Source organism: Callithrix jacchus, chromosome 8 (genome assembly GCF_049354715.1).
Source record: "Callithrix jacchus isolate 240 chromosome 8, calJac240_pri, whole genome shotgun sequence".
In the NCBI taxonomy this organism is placed as follows: domain Eukaryota; kingdom Metazoa; phylum Chordata; class Mammalia; order Primates; family Cebidae; genus Callithrix; species Callithrix jacchus.
Window position 1 is genome coordinate 128,443,764 of NC_133509.1, and position 20,075 is coordinate 128,463,838.

At 41.2% G+C, this 20,075-nt stretch overlaps 1 protein-coding gene across 50 annotated transcripts in view; it reads left to right on the forward strand.

Moving 5' to 3' along the window:
* Window positions 1-20,075, forward strand: part of UNC79 (unc-79 subunit of NALCN channel complex) — a 287,437-nt gene that overhangs the window by 192,744 nt on the left and 74,618 nt on the right. For 28 of the 50 annotated variants that reach the window (XM_054240312.2, XM_017977311.4, XM_035261335.3 and 25 more), the window contains 6 exons: window positions 1,074-1,256; window positions 2,472-2,634; window positions 5,146-5,295; window positions 5,877-7,085; window positions 15,389-15,496; window positions 19,071-19,187. In XM_054240312.2, the coding sequence (XP_054096287.2) occupies window positions 1,074-1,256; window positions 2,472-2,634; window positions 5,146-5,295; window positions 5,877-7,085; window positions 15,389-15,496; window positions 19,071-19,187 (1,930 nt within the window). The remainder of the gene's footprint in view (window positions 1-1,073; window positions 1,257-2,471; window positions 2,635-5,145; window positions 5,296-5,876; window positions 7,086-15,388; window positions 15,497-19,070; window positions 19,188-20,075) is intronic. The other 22 variants (XM_078335683.1, XM_078335662.1, XM_035261350.3 and 19 more) reach the window with 6 other exon arrangements.

Below are 20,075 nucleotides of genomic sequence, written 5' to 3' on the forward strand. Positions count from 1 at the left end.
GTTACATGGTTAAGTTCATGGTTAAGTTCTTTAGTGGTGATTTCTGAGATTTTGGTGCAACCTTTTTAAACCTAAGATTTATTATGAAGTTTATGTCATGTAAATACATTTGTATCATTCTTTTTAATGGCTACATAGTATTCTGTAGTTATACAAACAGTATTTTATTTATCTCATCCCATATTGTTGAATATGGAGGTTGTTTTCAGTTTGGGGTGACTATAAACAAAGCCATGTTAAATTTCTTTATACATGCATGTGGAACACTTGTCTGGTTATTTCCTGGGATATATTTAATGGCTGTATGCTTTTTTTCTTTGTTTTTTTTGAGACAGGGTCTCTCTCTGGTAGCCCAGGCTGGAGTGCAGTGATGTGATCATGGCTCACTGCAGCCTTGACCTCCCAGGCTCAGAGGATCTTCCCAGCTCAGCCTCCTGAGTAGCTAGGACTATAGGTGTACACCACCACACCCAGATAATTTATTGTATTTTAGGTAGAGACAGAGTTTCGCCATGTTGCCCAGGCTGGTCTTATACTCTGGGGCTCATGCGATCTATCTGCCTCAGCTTCCCAAAGTGCTGGGATTGCAGGCGTGAGCCACTGTACCTGCAATGTGCTTTTTCACATTTCTGAATACATATTGCTAAATTGCTTTCCCAAAAGATTGTACCAAATTTGGTTGGAATAATACTCAGTTCAAAGATTGAACCAGGTATTGCCTGTTGTCCAGGAATGCCCATTTCTGCAGGTGGTTACCGATACTAGGTGTCGTCATTGTCTCGTTTAACTCTGGTTAATAGTTGAATAAATAAAATTTTATTTTCAGTAGGTACTGAAATAGATAAATAGATAATTAATTAGATTAAAACTACTTTCATTTACAAGTTTCAAAATTTTTTTGTTAGGTTGGACATTTCCTTTGTGCATACTATCCATTACTTTTAATATTCTGTGCCTGTTAAATATTTTGCCTGTTAAAAATTTTAACCTCTGGGATGGCTCAAATTTTTCCTTTTGACTTCTGAGTGTTCTTTGTAGCTTTCCATCAGTTATCAATATCTTTTCTATTTCAGGTTATGGACTATAACATTAACTTGGGAAAACACCTTCTCCCCTTAGTGGTTCAGGTGCTCAAATACTGCTCTTGTCCTCAACTCCGGCATTATTTCCAACAGCCGCCTCGTTGCTCCCTCTGGTCCCTAAAGCCTCACATCCGGCAGATGTGGTTGAAGGCTTTGCTTGTCATCCTTTACAAGGTGAGTTGGGTGGTCACTGCTGTTTTGGATACAGTGGTTCTCTTAAAGAGTACAGCATTATGAGAACACCTGAGTCTTTAGCTGAAAATTTTGTAGGATAAAAGTTTGACCTTCAGAAGAAGGATCAAGATATGCAATTTCGGCCGGGCGTGGTGGCTCAAGCCTGTAATCCCAACACTTTGGTAGGCCGAGGAGGGTGGATCACGAGGTCAAGAGATTGAGACCATCCTGGTCAACATGGTGAAACCCCGTCTCTACTAAAAATACAAAAAAAAAAAAAAAAAAAATTAGCTGGGCGTTGTGGCGCGCACCTGTAATCCCAGCTACTCGGGATGAGGCAGGAGAATTGCCTGAACCCAGGAGGCAGAGGTAGCGGTGAGCTGAGATTGCGCCATTGCACTCCAGCCTGGGTAACAAGAGTGAAACTCCATCTCAAAAAAAAAAAAAAAAAAAAAAAAGATATGCAATTATTGTTAAGAACCAAAGAGATATTGAAATGAGAATAGAAATGGGAGGCCCTGTCAATATATGCTCTAAAAATATTTAAAACAAAGAATGATAAATGGTAGGCTGTTGATCAAGAACCTCTGTTTATACTCAGTCACGCATTTTATCTAAGTATCAATTATTATTTCAGAAAACAAGATATCTGAAATTGTATTCATCTGCCAAATGTTTATGGCAGATACTTTTCTTGAAGGGAATCATAACTATGAACTGGCATGCATTGCTGTCAGTGCAGTCAGCCTGGGCAACATATAGAACATATCTTTTATTTCAGTAGGGTTTTAGGGAACAAGTGGTGTTTGGTTACATGGTTAGGTTCATGGTTAAGTTCTTTAGTGGTGATTTTTCTACAAAAAAATTAGCCAAGTATGGTGGCATGTGCCTGATCCCACCTACTTAGGAGGCTGAGGTGGGAGGATCACCTGAGCCCAGTATGTTGAGGCTGCAGTGAGCCATGATCATGCCACTGCACTCCAACCGGGGCAACAGAGTAAGACCTTGTCTCTAAATGGATGAATGAATGACTGAATAAATAAATAAATAATAAGGCCATGAGCGGAATCTGTTTTTACCTCTCTCTCTTGCTCTCTCTCTCATGTATGTATTTATCCCCAAGAGATATTGCAACAAGTATCTGGCAAGATCATGTGGAAAAACTCCCTCTTTAAAATAACCATTTACTTTTTTCTCCTTTGTTTCTTTGGGCAGTATCCATACCGAGACTGTGATATCAGCAAGATCCTGCTGCATCTGATTCACATAACAGTCAATACACTCAATGCGCAGTATCATAGCTGCAAGCCGCATGCCACGGCAGGACCTCTGTACAGTGACAACAGTAACATAAGCAGATACAGCGAAAAAGAAAAAGGTATAGATCCGAATTCCATCCCAAACCTAGCTGCAATACCTAGTAGATTTCTGGACAGTGTTTTCTTACGCGATAGAGGAGTGTTCCCACATATCATTCTGGAGTCAAAACAATCACAACTTTCTTAATTTTCCAACCTTCCATGAATGTTGCTATGTTAACTTTGAAATTGAGCATTCAAGAGGAATAATTGATATGCTTCCAAAGCCTATATCGTAAGAAATGGTATTTTGAAAAAATATTTTCTGTTGTTTGATTAAGGAGCCTTTGTAAGCCTTTCTTGTGTGTTAGAAGCATCTTGCTTTTCGGCTATAAAGTAAGTCTTGGTTGGCGCGCAGCGGAGCCGTTCTTTGTAGGTTTCCAGTTTGCTTCTGAACTCTGTGCTCATAGCGTTTCAATGGAGGTCAAGTTTGCTGAAGTGTGTTTTCCTAGCCTTTTAATTCAACACAAAGTGACTCAAGGCAAGGGAAATGAAACATTTCTATTGCATAGGTGTTTGTTATCTCCACTATCAACGCTTTCTCTATTGCTACCTTTTTCTAAAAGGAGGCAGTAGAACGCAGCTTTAGCTACAGTACAATTGCAGCCTGTTTTCAGGTGAGACATGAAGAACCAGGGTGTATATTTTTAGTTTTTAGTGCAAGTCATGGCTGACCAGATTTTACATTGACATCATTTAATCTAGTCCTTGGGGAAAGCCAAGTGTCTGACAACCGTTTGTGAGGTGAGCAGAGGTAGGACTGCTCTGGAAATAAAAGGATAAATTGGAGTCAGTGTTCCACTGTTGGTTATTGCTGAGAGTTCCAAAAATCTAGTTTGGCTACAGACGGAACTCGAGAACTAGGTTCTTTAAGTTCTGGAACCATTCAGATCCTTCCTGAAGAATATCTTGTCTACCAGTTTAGGGCTTAGGCTCTGGGAAATTGGGGAGATCAGTTAAACTGTGGATGTTTCCAATGTGGGCTTAATGTTTGGGCCAAACCCTGAGGCCCCTTTCCGGATGGGAGGCGCCATCTTGTGGTCTTGCAGTTTTCATCCTTCAATGAGCTTTGAAAACGATTTCAAAGTTGTGTAATGCAAGTCACATAACTATTGGTTGGAAAAACTGCATTTTTCAAAGGATATTATTCCAAAAAGGAAATAGAGGAGTAACACAGATTATTGTGTTGAGTTTGATAGGCGTTCTCATCTTGGCGGAAGTTCCCTGGATTAAAAAAATTCATTTTGATTGTCAACATTTATTTTTATTTGATTAAAAAGATTAGTGTGGTTATTTCATCTCAAATTTACTGCTCCAAGTTTCATTTACTTGTAGAATTTTGTGCATTAGAATAGGTTCGGTCCTTAAAACTTGATGCGTATACTGCCCTTATACTAAAAAATCTTGAATCATCATAATCACACCTGAGCCTCATTTGTCATATAGGTAGATGTAAGTACGGACCAAACGTTATGAGTTCAGTGATATTCAACTTGAATAGTAGGTTAACTCCATTTATTGTGCTATTAAATGCATTTTAGTAGCCTTTTCTGTTGCCACTTTGTACGTGGCTTTGGCCTTTCAAAAGGATGACAGAAGAAAATTGGTTAAGTAAACTCTGTGGGTTGCAACATATCAACTCTTTCCTCATTAACGTACTTTGGGGTTTATCTTGGATTTGAAAACGTCCACTTGGGTATAGAAGGGAGGACGTAGAAACAAGTTCAACGGGCACTAAAATTGACGGTTTGTTTACGCAGGATTAGGGATCTTAAGCATCAAAGATTCTTTCTGGGATTCATGAGATCCATAATAGTGACATGTGGTAAACTCCTCAGAGAAGAGTCTTACTGTAATAGGAGGATATGTTTTTTTTTTTCTTTTCCCTTTGTTTACTCTTTCAGTCCATAATCATTTGTGGAGCTTTTGAGATGACAAGTGGCTTTTCTAAGCTTCTTCTGTGCGTTGTGTGTCTCATTATCAAATGTAGAGTACAGTATTTTGCATTCACACCGTATAAGGTGCATGTACTGTTAGGCTGTGTCTATGCCAGTTACCAAATCCAGAAAGGCAGATTTTCTTTCTTTCTTTTTTCTTTTTGAAAGGGCAAGATCCACTCATTTTGTTTAATTTCCTTTCACCAAATCAGCCTGAAAATCCACACAAAGCAGGGAAGTCCAAGCAGTGTCCCAGGCTCCTGGAAAAAGTAGCTGACATCTATGTGTCATCTGGTGTTCAGTGCACTGGAAAAGTTTCCCAAAAAGGCTCTACTGGAATCTCACGAAGCCTCTCTTAAAAAATGCTGCCAATTGTCATGTGAAAAGTGATGGGCAATCTTGTAACAGCTTGCTCTGTTCAATACGTGGAGGATTTGATGCCTGGATGAAATACCAACCCATGGGTAGACGTGGGCTGGTACAGAAACTACCCCAGACCTTGTTCCATAATGTTTTCATTGAAATGCTTGTGTAGACACAGCCTAAGAGAGAATAACCTCTTAAGTGTAATTTTGACTTTCTCTCCCCAATTAGAAGAAGATAGTGTTTTTGATGAATCTGATATTCATGATACACCTACTGGACCCTGCAATAAAGAGTCTCAAACTTTTTTTGCAAGATTGAAAAGAATAGGCGGCAGCAAAATGGTGAAATATCAGCCGGTTGAGATGAATGTTCAGAGAAGTATGACTTTTTTCTCTTAGTAAATTTTATGCAGAAATGTTGTACTCTACCGTTTGCTTGGGGTGAAATCTTAATTTTATTATGTTATTACACATTTTAATACTGTTGATTTTTATATATATGTATGCACAAGCAGTATATATATAGACACATTTATATATATACGTGAATCGACAGATACATCATTAATGTCATGATCGTCTTTGAGGGCCATTGCTTGATTTGATTTGTTGCAAAATGTTTGCTTCTCTTCCACACGATTTGAATACAGTGTCCTAGATCCGCCTCAGCCAAAAATGATCCCCTCTCCTATGCACAAATGAATAGAGCTGAGGAATTATCCCAAAGCCGGATTTCGAAAATCAAATCTTAAACTGCCATTTTGGTTTCTTTCATTCCTAAATTTTCCGGTTTTTGAAATTAGAACGAACCTTACAAAAACTTGGCCAGAAAGTTTGTTTTCCCTCCTGGTGGAGCTGGGATTGTGATGATGATTTATGCCAATTGTATGCCCAAGGATGAGGGGAAAAAATGGTGACGTCTCCAAGTAAAATAGTACTAGCTTTCTCTGTTTTGATCAGGTGAAATAGAACTGGCTGAATATAGAGAGACGGGTGCATTACAAGACAGCCTTCTCCACTGTGTGAGAGAAGAAAGCATTCCGAAAAAAAAGCTGCGCTCTTTCAAACAAAAATCTCTTGATATAGGGAATGCAGACTCGCTTTTGTTTACATTAGACGAACATCGTAGGAAGTCGTGCATAGATCGGTGTGACATAGAGAAGCCTCCGACCCAAGCTGCGTATATCGCACAAAGACAGAACGACCCTGGGCGTTCTAGACAGAACTCTGCTACGAGGCCTGACAATAGTGAAATCCCCGAGAACCCAGTGGTGGAAGGGTTTCCAGACGCTCGAAGGCCTGTCATACCAGAGGTCAGGTTAAACTGTATGGAGACGTTCGAGGTGAAAGTTGACTCGCCAGGAAAGCCTGCTCCTCAAGAGGATTTAGATCTGATAGATCTGTCCTCGGATTCAACATCGGGGCCTGAAAAACACTCTATACTCTCAACCTCTGACAGCGACTCCCTTGTATTTGAGCCTCTTCCCCCTCTCAGAATAGTCGAGAGTGATGAAGAAGAGGAGACGATGAACCACGGCAATGATGGCCCCTCGGGTAAAAATGCTGCCTCCTCTCCCTCCATCCCCAGCCACCCCTCTGTCCTCAGCCTGAGCACAACTCCGCTTGTGCAAGTAAGTCTGGAGGACTGTTCCAGAGACTTTTCTTCTAAGGATTCAGGAAATAATCAGCCAGCAGGGAACACGGACTCTGCCCTCATCACCTTGGAAGATCCTATGGACTCCGAAGAATCCTCAAGGCCAGAGGTCTCCTGCGGTAGCCCACTCACGCTGAAGCAAAAACGAGACCTCCTTCAGAAGTCCTTTGCTCTCCCTGAGATGTCACTGGATGATCACCCTGACCTAGGCACTGAGGGGGAGAAGCCTGGGGAGCTGATGCCAACTTCAGAGGCAAAAACCGTCCTCCTCAAAGTTCCTGAAGACATGGAGAATCCCACAGAAAGTGAGAAGCCTGATACCAGTGCGGAATCTGATACAGAACAGAATCTTGAAAGGAAGGCGGAAGAGGATGGAGCTGAGGAATCCGAATTTAAGATTCAGATTGTTCCCAGGCAGAGGAAGCAGAGGAAGATTGCCGTCAGTGCTATCCAGAGAGAGTACCTCGACATCTCCTTCAACATTCTAGACAAACTGGGAGAACAGAAAGATCCAGGTAAGCTCGCCTCTCTTCTTTCTCCCAGCCTTAACTTTAAGTCTGTGCATCTTCGTTGGTAGGATACCAGCTCTGAATATGTATCAGACTCGAACTCTTGTAATATCAGGGTATGACATTATAATGGCTTCACAATCACGCTGAATCCTTCCTGCTTACTGGACAATGTTGGATGTAGATGTGGTTCTACTGGCTCCATGATAAATCTTTCTGTTTTTCTTGTTCTAAACTCTGCAGTCAATTCTTGACGACCCTTAGCAATGAGATGCAATGGTTAATTCATATCAGATAATCCAGGTATCATCTTCATCTTCCTCGAACAGCAAAAGTCATTAACTTGAACTCTTTGCTTCCTTTTTTTCTCTGCTCTATACTAGTGAGTTATGATATAGTCCAAAGAAGGAACCAATGTGAAGGGCTAAAATAAAGCAAAGAGTGCTTGGAATGATTAAGAATTGACTGTGTAGGCCAGGCGCGGTGGCTCACGCCTATAATCCCAGCACTTTGGGAGGCCGAGGCGGGTGGATCACGAGGTCAAGAGATCGAGACCATTCTGGTCAACATGGTGAAACCCCATCTCTACTAAAAATACAAAAAATTAGCTGGGCATGGTGGCGCGTGCCTGTAATCCCAGCTACTCAGGAGGCTGAGGCAGGAGAATTGCCTGAACCCAGGAGGCGGAGGTTGCAGTGAGCCGAGATTGCGCCATTGCACTCCAGCCTGGGTAACAAGAGCGAAACTCCATCTCAAAAAAAAAAAAAAAAAAAAAAAAAGAATTGACCGTGTAATCATTTATAGGACATACAACTGATTGTAGATACTAACCAAATATCAGAAACCAAAAAATACCAGTTACAGCCTGGACCCTAATCCATGGGCATCACTTGGTGATGAAGTGGCCACAACCCATGGATTTCCTGCCTCGGGGCCATTTCTTGTGTTTGTTTGGAGGCATTGTTTCTATGAAAGAGAATTTGAAAGAAATGGCAAGCCCGTGATCCGATCTACCTCATCCTGTAACACAGTCTTCTAATGTTACTGCCGTACCGATCAGAACCCATCTTCATTTCTTAGTCCAGACCTTTAAAAGAAAGTTAATGGAGTTGGCCAGGGATGATAATTTTAGTAGATATACAGACTGGGAATGTTAAAAACTGTTGAAGGTCTTAAAGACCTCTAGCTTAGGCCCTCATATTATACAAGAAGACACCAAGGCTTAGAGGAGGTGATGCACCAGGTCACATGGCCGGACAGAAGCAGTGTCTGATTCTAGTCATGTCTTCCCACTATTCCACACAAAAGCAACTCTGAGAGAATACGCTTGGCTTTTTTATCTGCCCCAGGCATTTCGAGAGGTTTTTAGCTGTCCTCTAGCTTACGGGACAGAGCTGTCTACCTCAAAAACACTGTAAAAATCTGTTGAATGAACATTAGTGTATTTGGAAAGGGTCATGCTCCAGCCAGGCAGGGAAAAAAGGTCCTTGTTCATAACAAGAAAGTTTAAGAAGATAACAAGGCTTTCAGGGAAACTGGGACACCTTTTTATTGTTTGGGGCCAGGAAAACGGCTGCATACAGAAGGAGGACGGCATTGCCCTAGAAATGATGGAGGTCTAGAGGGTGGGGACATACGAGGCTAAGATCCACAGGGTGAGTCTCTGCGATGTGTAGGTTGCATGTAGGTTCTAGAATGCATGTTTGTATGTTCAACTGTGTTGGCTTCTTTATTCACCTTATGTTTGATTGTTCCCCAGACTGCCAGGGAGGAAAGTAGTTTTGCATTCCTACATTTGTTAACAGAACAAATGAAAAATGAAGTTGCATGATATGGATTATACCATCATCATAATTTTATGCCTCCGTAGGGCTTTGCCTCCCACTGACATACTGATCTCTTCTGCCCCTCCTTGCCGGGCGTGAGAAGGAGTCCCGTGTGCTTAGAGCATGACCCAGGCATCCCCAGACTTTCCTGCCTCCATCGTCAGGAGCGAGGGAGGCCCAGATACTTGCCCCTCCAAACCCTCCCAAACACACAGCCTTGCCGCCGCTAACTGCTGGGAGTCCAGGACTAATCTCACTGTGCACTTCACTCTGTTCACGTCAGTCTTGGAATACCGGGTCATCCTACATCTCCCTCACTCAGAGCACCCCAAGGCCTTGCGTACCATCTGTTCTGAAGCTTTCTCCTTTGTTACTCTGACTCCTGAAACCCTTCCCCTATGTCTTCAGAAACTCATCATCCTTCATGAGCAGAATCCCTCACACGCGTTCTCTCTCCTCTGTTTCCCTTCTGAGTCTAATGCAAGCCCAGCTCTACCCGTGGGCGTTGCTTTCCCTGCAGCCCACATCACTGGACTTGGGCCTGGTGTAGGCATCTTCCTTGCTCCGCACTGCCCCTTTCAGCCTCTTCCCTCCTTGTCTGTAAAGCCCCGCTCTGAGCTGCATACCCTCAGCCCACGACTCCCACTACTTGCTTTGCTGTGTCGTCACTAGCCCTGGCTCTTTCTCACTTGTTGACAAATTTGATTTGTGGCCCTCCTTACTCTTTCCTAAATTATTCCTGTCTGAATTCCTGTGGATTTTTATATTAGTGTAGATGACACTCCTGACACTCAGTTCCTTGACCGCATCTTCTCCAGTGATTTTTTTTTTTATCTTCCACCTTAGCTCAGCTGCTCACACCCACGCTCACATCACAGACCTTGTTACTGCCAATAACTGCAACCTCTTCGTGATCTCAGTTTCACGTCTCTCATTCTCTGATTGCCATTTCCTCTCTCCCTGGACAATCATGTATTGATTCCTCTGCTTCACATCTTTTCTCCTCACTCAATTTAAACTCAGGCTATCAGTGTAATCCCTCCCTGCCTGCACCCTTTTTAGATTTGCTTGGCTAAACACAACCATGTTAAATCCAACTCTCCTTCTACCAGTACCTGCACCTATCTGATGAACGTGACTAGGTAAAAACAAATAGTGTATTGTTCAAGAAGTTAAAAGAAAATTAAGAAACGTGCTTGAATTCCTTAACATGACCAGTGAAAGCATAGATCCAGGATTGGTAAGCAATAGTGCTTGGGCCAAAGCTGCCCCACTGCCTGTTTGTGCAAATGAAATTGTATGAAGTACAACTATACATGCACAAAATAAAATTTAAAAAATTTTAAAAAACAAAGGCCGGGCACAGTGTTTTAAGCCTATAATCCCAGCACTTTGGGAGGCTGAGGTGGGCAGAGCACATGGTCAGGAGTTCAAGGCCAGCCTGGCCAATATGGCGAAACCCCATCTTTACCAAAAATACAAAAATTAGCCAGGCATGGTGGTGGCATGTAGTCCCAGCTACTTGGGAGGCTGAGTGAGGCAAGACAATCGCTTGAACCCAGGAGGCGGAGGTTGCAGTGAACCAAGATTGCTCCACTGTACTCCAGCTTGGGCAACAGAGCAAGACTCCATCTCAAAAAAAAAAAAAAAAAACTTTAGAAAGCCAAAAACACATAATGTTGACTGGCCTCATTTATAATTAATGGCCATGAACCTCAACTGGGTCCTTCACCCTGGTAAACATATCATATTTTCCTGGTCCATTCAAATTTCCAGTCTCCTAAATGACTATTTCATCTATTTCCAGTCTCCTAAATAACTATTTCATAGCTACTTCTCTCCCCAAACTTTCAATAAGTCTTCCAGCTGACATCATTAGAAGGACTGTGGGGGCCGGGCGCTGTGGCTCAAGCCTGTAATCTCAGCACTTTGGGAGGCCGAGGTGGGTGGATCACGAGGTCAAGAGATTGAGACCATCCTGGTCAGCATGGTGAAACCCCATCTCTACTAAAAAAACAACAAATTAGCTGGGCATGGTGGCGCGTGCCTATAATCCCAGCTACTCAGGAGGCTAAGGCGGGAGAACTGCCTGAACCCAGGAGGCGGAGGTTGTGGTGAGCCAAGATCGCGCTATTGCACTCCAGCCTGGGTAACAAGAGCGAAACTCTGTCTCAAAAAAAAAGAAGGACTGTGCACAACCTCCTACCACCTTATCTGCCTGCCTTCCAGCCTCTGCACCTACCTACCTGGACGTCCTGACTGGGCTGTAGGTTAACTGTATTCCTGTCTACATCCAGCCTTTCCACATGTGGGCAAGATTCTATCTCTCTCACTTACTCAAGAATATATGCCCCTAAAATTCTCCCATGTGTATCCTACCTTAGTATTTCTTTTTCCTAAAGGACCCTTGACTTGAGCATACAAACATAATCTTATTTCTCTTAAACAAAAGCACTTGATCCATATTCTCCCAACTATTCTCTCGTTTCACTCCTCTCCTTGTAGCAAAACATTTTGGAAGAGTTGTCTATATTATCTCCAGTTTTCTTCTGTTCTATTATTTCTAAAAGCTATTCATAGGCTGGGCATGGTGGTGCACACCGTTGTCCCAGCTACTTGGGAGGCTGAGGCAGGAGAATCTCTTGAGCCCAGGAGTTGGAGGCTGTAGTGAGCCATGATTGCACTTGTGAATAGCCACAGCACTCCAGCCTGGACAACATAGTGATGCCTTGTGTCTTAAAACAATCATTCCTATGAAGATTTCATTCCCACGATTTCACCAAACCCGTAGTTGTCAAGATCACCAGTGGCCTTCACTGCTAAATCTGTGAGCAGTCAGCCATGAGGTCTTATGTTGACATATCTGCAGTTTTTGACACAGTTGGATCACCCATCAGTCTCTTTGGTTCCTCTCTATCCCCTAATGATAGAGTGCTTTGTGGTCCCTGCCCTTGATCCTAGTCTCTTCTTTATGAACTCTCGCTGTCTCTGTGATCTCATCTGGTTTTAGCCTTTGTGTGTTGTCTGTACGCTACAACAATGATCAGTTACCTATTGCTGGAATAATGCTGTGTAACAAACACCTCAGCAGCATACAACAATAGGTATTTATTTAGTTCAAGAGCCTATGACTGACCTGGGGATTGGCCAGGGCTGAGAGGCCAGGCTTTGTTTCTCATGCTCGCTGACCTTGACCCTGAAGCCTGGAAATATTCTCATGGTCGTGGCAGAGCCACAGAAGAATTCTCCGTAGGAGAGAAATGGAAAAGAAGCCCAGTTGTATAGGCACTTTCCAAGCCTCTGACCATGTTATGCTTGCAAACATTCTGTCAGCCAAAGCAAATCACATGTCTGAACCAAAGTCAAGAGGGGAAATATGCTTTTCCTTTTTAGTGGTAGAACGTCAGAGTCACATGGTGAAAGGCATGGATGGATTCGGGGAGAAATGAAGAAGTGGGGCCACATCTCTCAAATATTGCATGGGACTGTTTTTACTAATACTAAAATATTATCTGTTGTTTATCTGAAATTAACATTTAACTAAGCATCCTCTATTTAATCTGGCAACCTTAGTCACCTTCAAAACACATTCAGAATGTGGAACCTTCTTCTTACCTCCGCTGTTTCCACCCTGGCCTGAGCCACTGACATCTCTGACCTAGAGGAGCTGCTAGAGCCTCCTGACTGGTCTCCCACCTTCTACTCCTATTACCTTCGTGTCCTCTCAACACAATAGCCAGAGTGATCCTTTAAAATCAGAGTTGACACTGTTCCCCTGCTTAAAACCTTCCAGTGACTCCCCGTTTCCTTCATAGCAAAAACTCAAGTTCTTTAAATGCCTGCAAAGCCCTATGTGGTCCCAGTCCTCATTGGCTCTTCAACTGCATTCGCACTGTTTCCATCACAATGCTACTTAGCCACAGTGACCTCTTGCCAGGTCTTGATACCCGCTCTGTATTCCTTACCTTTGGGCCTTTCCACTGGCTGCTGCCTCAACCTGGAACTGCCAGATTTCTGTCTGGCTCATTCTCTCCCTTCTTTTAATTCTGTGATCCGACACCGGGTTCTCTGTGAGGCGTGCCCTGGACTATGCCCCACTCTCCAGCCCCTACCTGGTGTCTTGATGTCTCGCTTTCTCTTTGTTTCTCTCTTGATGTCTCTCTTTCTTTGTTTCTCTCCTTCAGAGAATTGATCTTCCAACATACAATAATTTATTCACTTTTATGCTTATTAATGATTGTCTTTCTCTCCCCACCAAAATGCAAGCTCCTGAAGGCAAAGATTTCGTCTGGTTTGTTCACTGATTGTATCCCAGGTGGCTAGTGGAGAGCTGGCGAATGTCTGTTGAAGACATGAAATGGTAGCCTGACAGTTTCTGCCCATCACTATAAAAAATTAAATACAAATATCTTAAGCCAAGTGGATAGCTCTATTAGGATATTTGTCTTAAATTTATACAAATAAAAGGTTTCATAAAATGATGGAGGGCTGAGAAAAGATTGCCTTGCTTACAGAATCTTGGTACACTAATAATTATTACCAACTTTCTTACAGTAAGATGTTTCTTTAAAATTAAAGATACACCAAGGATTTTAAAAGGCATACCAAGGCCAGGCACAGTGGCTCATGCCTGTCATCCCAGCATTTTGCGAGCCAAGGTGGGTGGATCGCCTGAGGTCAGGAGTTTGAGACCAGCCTGGCCAACATGGTGAAACACCATCTCTACTAATAATACAAAAATTAGCTGGGCATGGTGGTGTGTGCCTGTAATCCCAGCTACTTGAAAGGCTGATGCAGAAGAATCGCTTGAACCTGGGAGGCGGAGGTTGCAGTGAGCTGAGTTCATGCCACTGCACTCCAGCCTGGGCGACAAAGCAAGACTCCATCACACACACACGCATACACACGTGCACACACGCACACACACAAATAGGCACACAAAAACTCTGAAAGTCTTAATAATCTTTCAGAGAATTCTTGAAAATTAGCTTTGAGCTTTTTCACTAACATTATTGGTGAATTATTAGCTGTTAGTTGTAGCATGAATAGGATGCAGGCCGGTAAGGGTAAGAGAGACAGACAATTATGCATGTTTTTGATTAGTGTTTTGGGGAGGATACATAAGAGAAAAATCGTACCTGATCTCTACTATCTTAATGGTTAAAGTAATTTAACAGTAGTCATTGTTTTATGCTTTATTAACAGGGTTTGGGAAACTTTACAAGAGCTATGCTTTTTTGTTAGCGAGAGGTTATATTAATCTGGCAACCATACCTACTCAGAAAGACCTCTGAGAATAAAAAATGGATGCTTTGAAATCAGTGCTCAGAAACCTTTCTCCCAGACGCTCACCTAGGATCTGTCCTACAGTTAGCAAGTTTAATTATCATCCAGTAACAGAATGCCATCTGTATCCTTACATTGTATGTTTGCGTGTATGTATGTGATTTGCTCTCTGGGAAGAAAAAATGGTCGACAACATGAAAAGGATGAGACAGAAACACTATTAAACTTAAGAACGTGAAGCTATTTAGCGTTGACATCCCTGAATTCCAGTACAGTGTAGTCATGGAGGCCCATGGTGTGCCTAAGATGGCAAGAAGGTTTGGAAAAAAGCCATTAAACTTTTCAGCACGTTTTGAAAAATAATTTGTAGTTACCTAGAATAATGTGGGACAGAGCGTTTCCCATTATTGATGGGTTAATAAGACAATATTATATGCAGATAATATTTCACTTTCGATTCAATATTTGTCACATAGGAGAACCAATGACAGTCTGCTTCTTGCTCAATGCATAAAATATAAAATCTGAAATAATCATGCATATTTATTTCAGGTTAAGTACAGTCCATGCTCCTAAATCACTTAAGGTTTAGCGAAGGTTATAGACAAGCAAACAGACAATTAGATTATAGTGTGGTAAGTCTGGAGAAGGTTGAAGACAAGGTGCTCTGTAATTACATCAAAAGGGCACCTGACCCAACATTTTTGTTTGTGTAATTTTGTGGAGAGAAGTCATGGAAACCTCTCTAAAGGAGGAATTTTCTATATAAATTGAGATATAAATACTGAGTAGAAAGTAGATATAAATAATGAGTCAGACAAAGGTAGAGTACATTGATAGGAGATAGGGATGAACTCTTAAGCATATTTACATCTCAGATGAAAAGAAATTCAGTACAGAAAGGTTAAGGAACTTGTTTGCGGATATGCATTGTGAGCAGCTGAGCTTTAGCTCTGTAATTTTGCTATCATTAGTCTCCAAGAGGCAGATCCATAGGTGCAGAATGTCACACAGAATCAGCTCCCCCTGGAACATTGTAACCAGTGTGCATGTAACTCTATGAAAGTAACTCTTAGGCCCAGAAAGTATATGAAAATTTGAACAGTTGTAGTAGGCAAGAGGGAAAAGATTCAGAAAAAGTTCTTGAATTTGTTTTTAATCAGTGTCCTGAGTTTTAAATAGTACTTTTGTTTGTAGATCCTTCTGCTAAAGGACTTTCAACTTTGGAAATGCCACGAGAATCTTCATCTGCCCCTACGTTAGAAGCAGCTGTGCCGGAAGCAAGTAGCCATTCCTCAATATCAAGTAAGATTTATTCTGCTGATCATTTCATCTATACGTTTATTTTAGAACACTATCTGCTGCCTTGTTTTCAATTTTCACAGTCTTGGTATTGTATATATATATTTCTAATGTTGCGTCAGCTTCCTTGGTGACAGTATGTTCCCAGAGACCCTGAGGTGTAGGATGGCCCACTTTTGTCCATATCTCAAATGTTTGATAAATCGCTATGGTTACTGACTGGCCAAGTATCCTAATTTGTTAAGGAACAATTACTGAATTTCATTATTCAATAACATAAAAATTGTATAGCCTGGACAGAAAACATGGGAAACCATTTGGGGCACATGAAAAGCATTGTCTATGGCAGAGTTTCACATGGAACACTTTTCTGTAATTTGAGTCGCCTCCGTCATTGACAGAATTTGTTCTAAATTATCGTAAAATAAATGTATGATATATCATAATCCCAAAGTCATGACTGAATTTAGCTCCTTGGGATTGGAGAGTGGAAATGGCATGACATTGTACAGGATCTTTAGGAGACAAGTATTTTAAAACTGGATTCTGTCACTGGGCCCTAGATTTTGTCCGTGAGAGCTTGAGTTCCACTGAAGTTCTGTAAGGGTGTCCACCTGTCTCCGTAGGGTTAATTACGAGACTTTAGCTTGAGACATTCTTGCCCAGAATCAGAGATATGAACAGAGGTGCAGCTTCTGTAAACCTTTGTGCTGATAAGTATTGTGTTCCATGTGGATGTTGCCTGAAAAGCTATTTAATAATTTTCACTTGACCATCTTTCGATGATCCTGAAAAACCAGATAAAGATCTTAATTTAAATAGTGGACTGGTAGTTTGGAACATCATCATCTTCATTGTTCATTCATTCATACATTCATTCATTCAGCAACTATTTATTAAGTATCTGCTGGATGCCAGACACTGTGCTTGGCACTGGAGGTCAAAAGTGAATAAATAAAACACCACTTGTTCTCCAGGAGTTTGCAGTCATTGTAGTAATCGTAGCTACTATTTATTTGACACCTATCATGTGCCAGGCACTGTGCAAAGTGGCTCACATGCATTGTTATCTGATCCGGTTCTTACATCAGCACGTGCATGGTAGATGTTGTTGGCCCCATTTTATAGATTAGCTAACTGAGGTTCAGAGAAGCTAAATAACTTGCCTAAAGTCAAATACCTACTAAGTGATAGAGACAGGAATTGATGCTAGGCCCTTTAGACTTACAAACCCATGTTCATTTTTAATATATCATACTTCCTTTAAATAATTCAAAATTAGTTGTAATAAGGATTATGGAAATTCTAAGAAATTATTTCCAAATGACAGTTAATTGCCCTTTTGGTAGCAAAGAAGAATAGCTAGTTCTGAATCTAATTATTCTTATTTTATTACAAAAATCTGTTTGATCACATGATAAAATGCCAATATTATGTCCACAAACTAAAATCATGAAAGTGTATCTTCTCCTAATTTATATGAGTAATTTTTAATAAAATATAGTGGACCAGGTTCGGTGGCTCACACCTGTAATCCCAGCACTTGGGAAGCTGAGGCAGGAGGGTCACTTGAGCTCAGGAATTCGAGACCAGCCTGGGTAACATAGTGAGACCCCAGTCTCTATAAGAAAAACAAAAATTAGCCAGGCATGGTGGCAAGCACCTGTAGTCCCAGCTACTCAGGAGGGTGAAGTGGGAGGATCACTCGAACGTGGGAGATGGAGGCTGCAGTGAGCTGTGATCATGCCACTCCGCTCCAGCCTGTGCATCCTGTTTCAAAAAAAAAAAAAATAAGAAAAATAATAATGAATTAGAGTATAATTTGAAATAGGATTATTAGCTCAGTAGGACTCAAATGCTAGTTACATATACCATGAAATGCATTTACAAATGTCTCATGATCCCAAAGTCATGGTTGATCTAGACTTTGGATTTGGCTTAGCACTTCATTAGATTTCTTCCTTTTTCCTCCTCGCCATTAAAAGCATGCTCTTGGTGGTGTGTTCTTGGAGGCATCATGCCTGGTGCCTTATACACTGAGCTAAACATTAAGGGTTTTATTCTCAGGGAATTCTGCTGTCTTTAAAGACACCTGAGAATTAAAGACATTATTCAATCAGTAGAGGTTTTAAGTTTTTCTTTGAGTCTTTTAGATGCTGCTAATTTTTAAATTCATTAAATCTTCAAAAAGATTTCTGTTTTTGAATTTTACTTAAAGCTGTGCTTTTCAAGTGAGTCAGAACATTGTAAGTTTTGCCAATCAGTGACAAAAATCAGAGCTGTTTAGTATTGGGTTGAATAGTAGTCGTTTTCATGAATTCCGTTAATATTGACTTTAAGACACAAGAATTCCCTTTTCTTTTTATTAGTTTATCAGCTGATTATTTCGTAGCTAAACATGTTGTGACCGCCATTAATCAAACAGCATGCTAGTTACATTAAAAATAATGTTATAATTGATTTCACATCACACCAAGTTGCCACCTTGGTGCCATGATTGTGAAACCTGTGTATAACATTGAAGAGTTTCCAGGGGCCATACAGTCATCCCAGTTTCTACCATCCCTTTGTTGGGCATGTAGTTCACAGCTTCAGTTTCTGCAATTGTTCTTATAAGACAGTGAATAACCACAAGTTGTCAAATATACAAGGTGTTTAGGGTCATGTAGAAAAGTTGCATCCATGATGGTCTGCCTCTCACACTGGGCTGGTTGGTAGGGATTGGTGGGCCTGCTGAGAATAGGAGCAGAGGAGGCTACTTTCTAACTCAGCAATCTGCTGGCAAAAGTGTTTTTCATTGTTTTCTGGTTTGGAAATGCTAACAACTTGACATTTCACTGGTGGGATGTGTCTCAATGCTTGACTTAAGGATAAAAACGTTACCACTTTTTAAAAACAAAGCTATGTACTAGAATATACTCATGGAATGTTAATTGATTCACATTTTTCAAACAGTAGGCAGAGGCTCACACAGAGATTGAAAACAGTTTTTGACTTTGGAATTGATATATTTTGGTTTTAGGACCACCTCAGTTGCTGACTGGTTCCAAGTCACATAATTTCATTTGCTTCAATTTCTCTCTCTAAAAATTGGGGTTGATATGTGTCATCCTACCCTAAAATATACACGCACACACACGTCATGCACACATGCACAGATACACTGGGACCTCATGGGACTATGGAGAAGATGGAAACAACGTACGTGCAAGTTCCATTAAAGAAATTAAGCCATAAGTTTAAATTTATTATTTGTCTTCAATCCTTTTGGGAACATGGCTGAGTATATAATTTAAAAGGTAGATGAAGATGATCATATTTCATTCAGTTGTAACTCAGATAAATATTTACAGGTGACAAATCAGTGCTAATGAGCACTGTTACCATCTTCACTATGTGAAGAAAGGTACCCGGAACAGCAGAGTGCCTTAGTTTCTCGTTTGAACAGATGCATACAATTTACCAAAAATTATGAATAGCGAATGAAGGGTCAATTAAAATTCTATATGGATGTGTGGAGCCTTTGTGTGCTGTGGAAATTTATTATTATAATCGTCTCCTAATTTCCTCCATCTAGCTCAGTATAGGCAGATGAAAAGGGGATCCCTGGGAGTTCTGACAATGAGCCAGTTAATGAAGAGGCAGCTGGAGCATCAGTCTAGCGCCCCCCATAACATCAGCAACTGGGACACTGGTGGGTCAAGCTTTTTCTTCTCATTCTACCTCTTGGATTAGCAAATGCCACTTTCTCTGTGTCCGCTCTGCTCCCTTGTTAAAGAATAGACTTTCTCTCATGTTCTTTGGTTCAGATAATTTTTCAAAAGCACCTAAAGTAATTAGTAAGTCTATTTAAACTTCCCAAGTGTGCTGGAGGGACATGCACTTCTGTTGAGGCTGGCCCAACTCTCGTTCTCTCTAAGACCAGATTCCAGACATTAGGTTATTGATCTGGGGAGGAGGGAGTGGAACTATGGTTTCATGATGCAAATAGAAAAGAGAACACACAGCAGATTATCCATATTCTCTGATGTATAAATGACAAATTACCCCCCAAATGAGGGAATATTTATAGTAATAATAATAGTGATAACAACTGTCAGCTTAGTGACATCCTGATCTGCCAGTAGGTTTGGGAATATGAGTTCTGTGTTTTAGCCAGCAGGGTCAGCAGGTTGCAGCCACACACCCCCATGCTCATAAGATGGAACTGCATCCAACCTCAATTTTAAAGTAAGAATTGACTGCCATGACCTGTCTATTCAAAACACGACCACTCTGCATTTTCTCAACTTTGTTACCACGTTTTGTACACGTACTACCTTATCAAGCCAGTAGTACTACAGCTGCAATCCTCTTTTAAGTGCCTGCCTTTTCTGTTGTGTTTTCTTCTGTAATTAAATGGGTCGTTTGAGTTACAAGATTATAAATGTGAAAACACCTTGCAACATACAGGCATGACTGAAATGTAAGGGCTTATGATGGCGATACGCTCTGGGGCTACTCTTGGATCAGACACTTACTTTCTGGCTGTGGCGATATGAAATTATTTTAATATTCTTCCTGATGACTATGAATTATAATA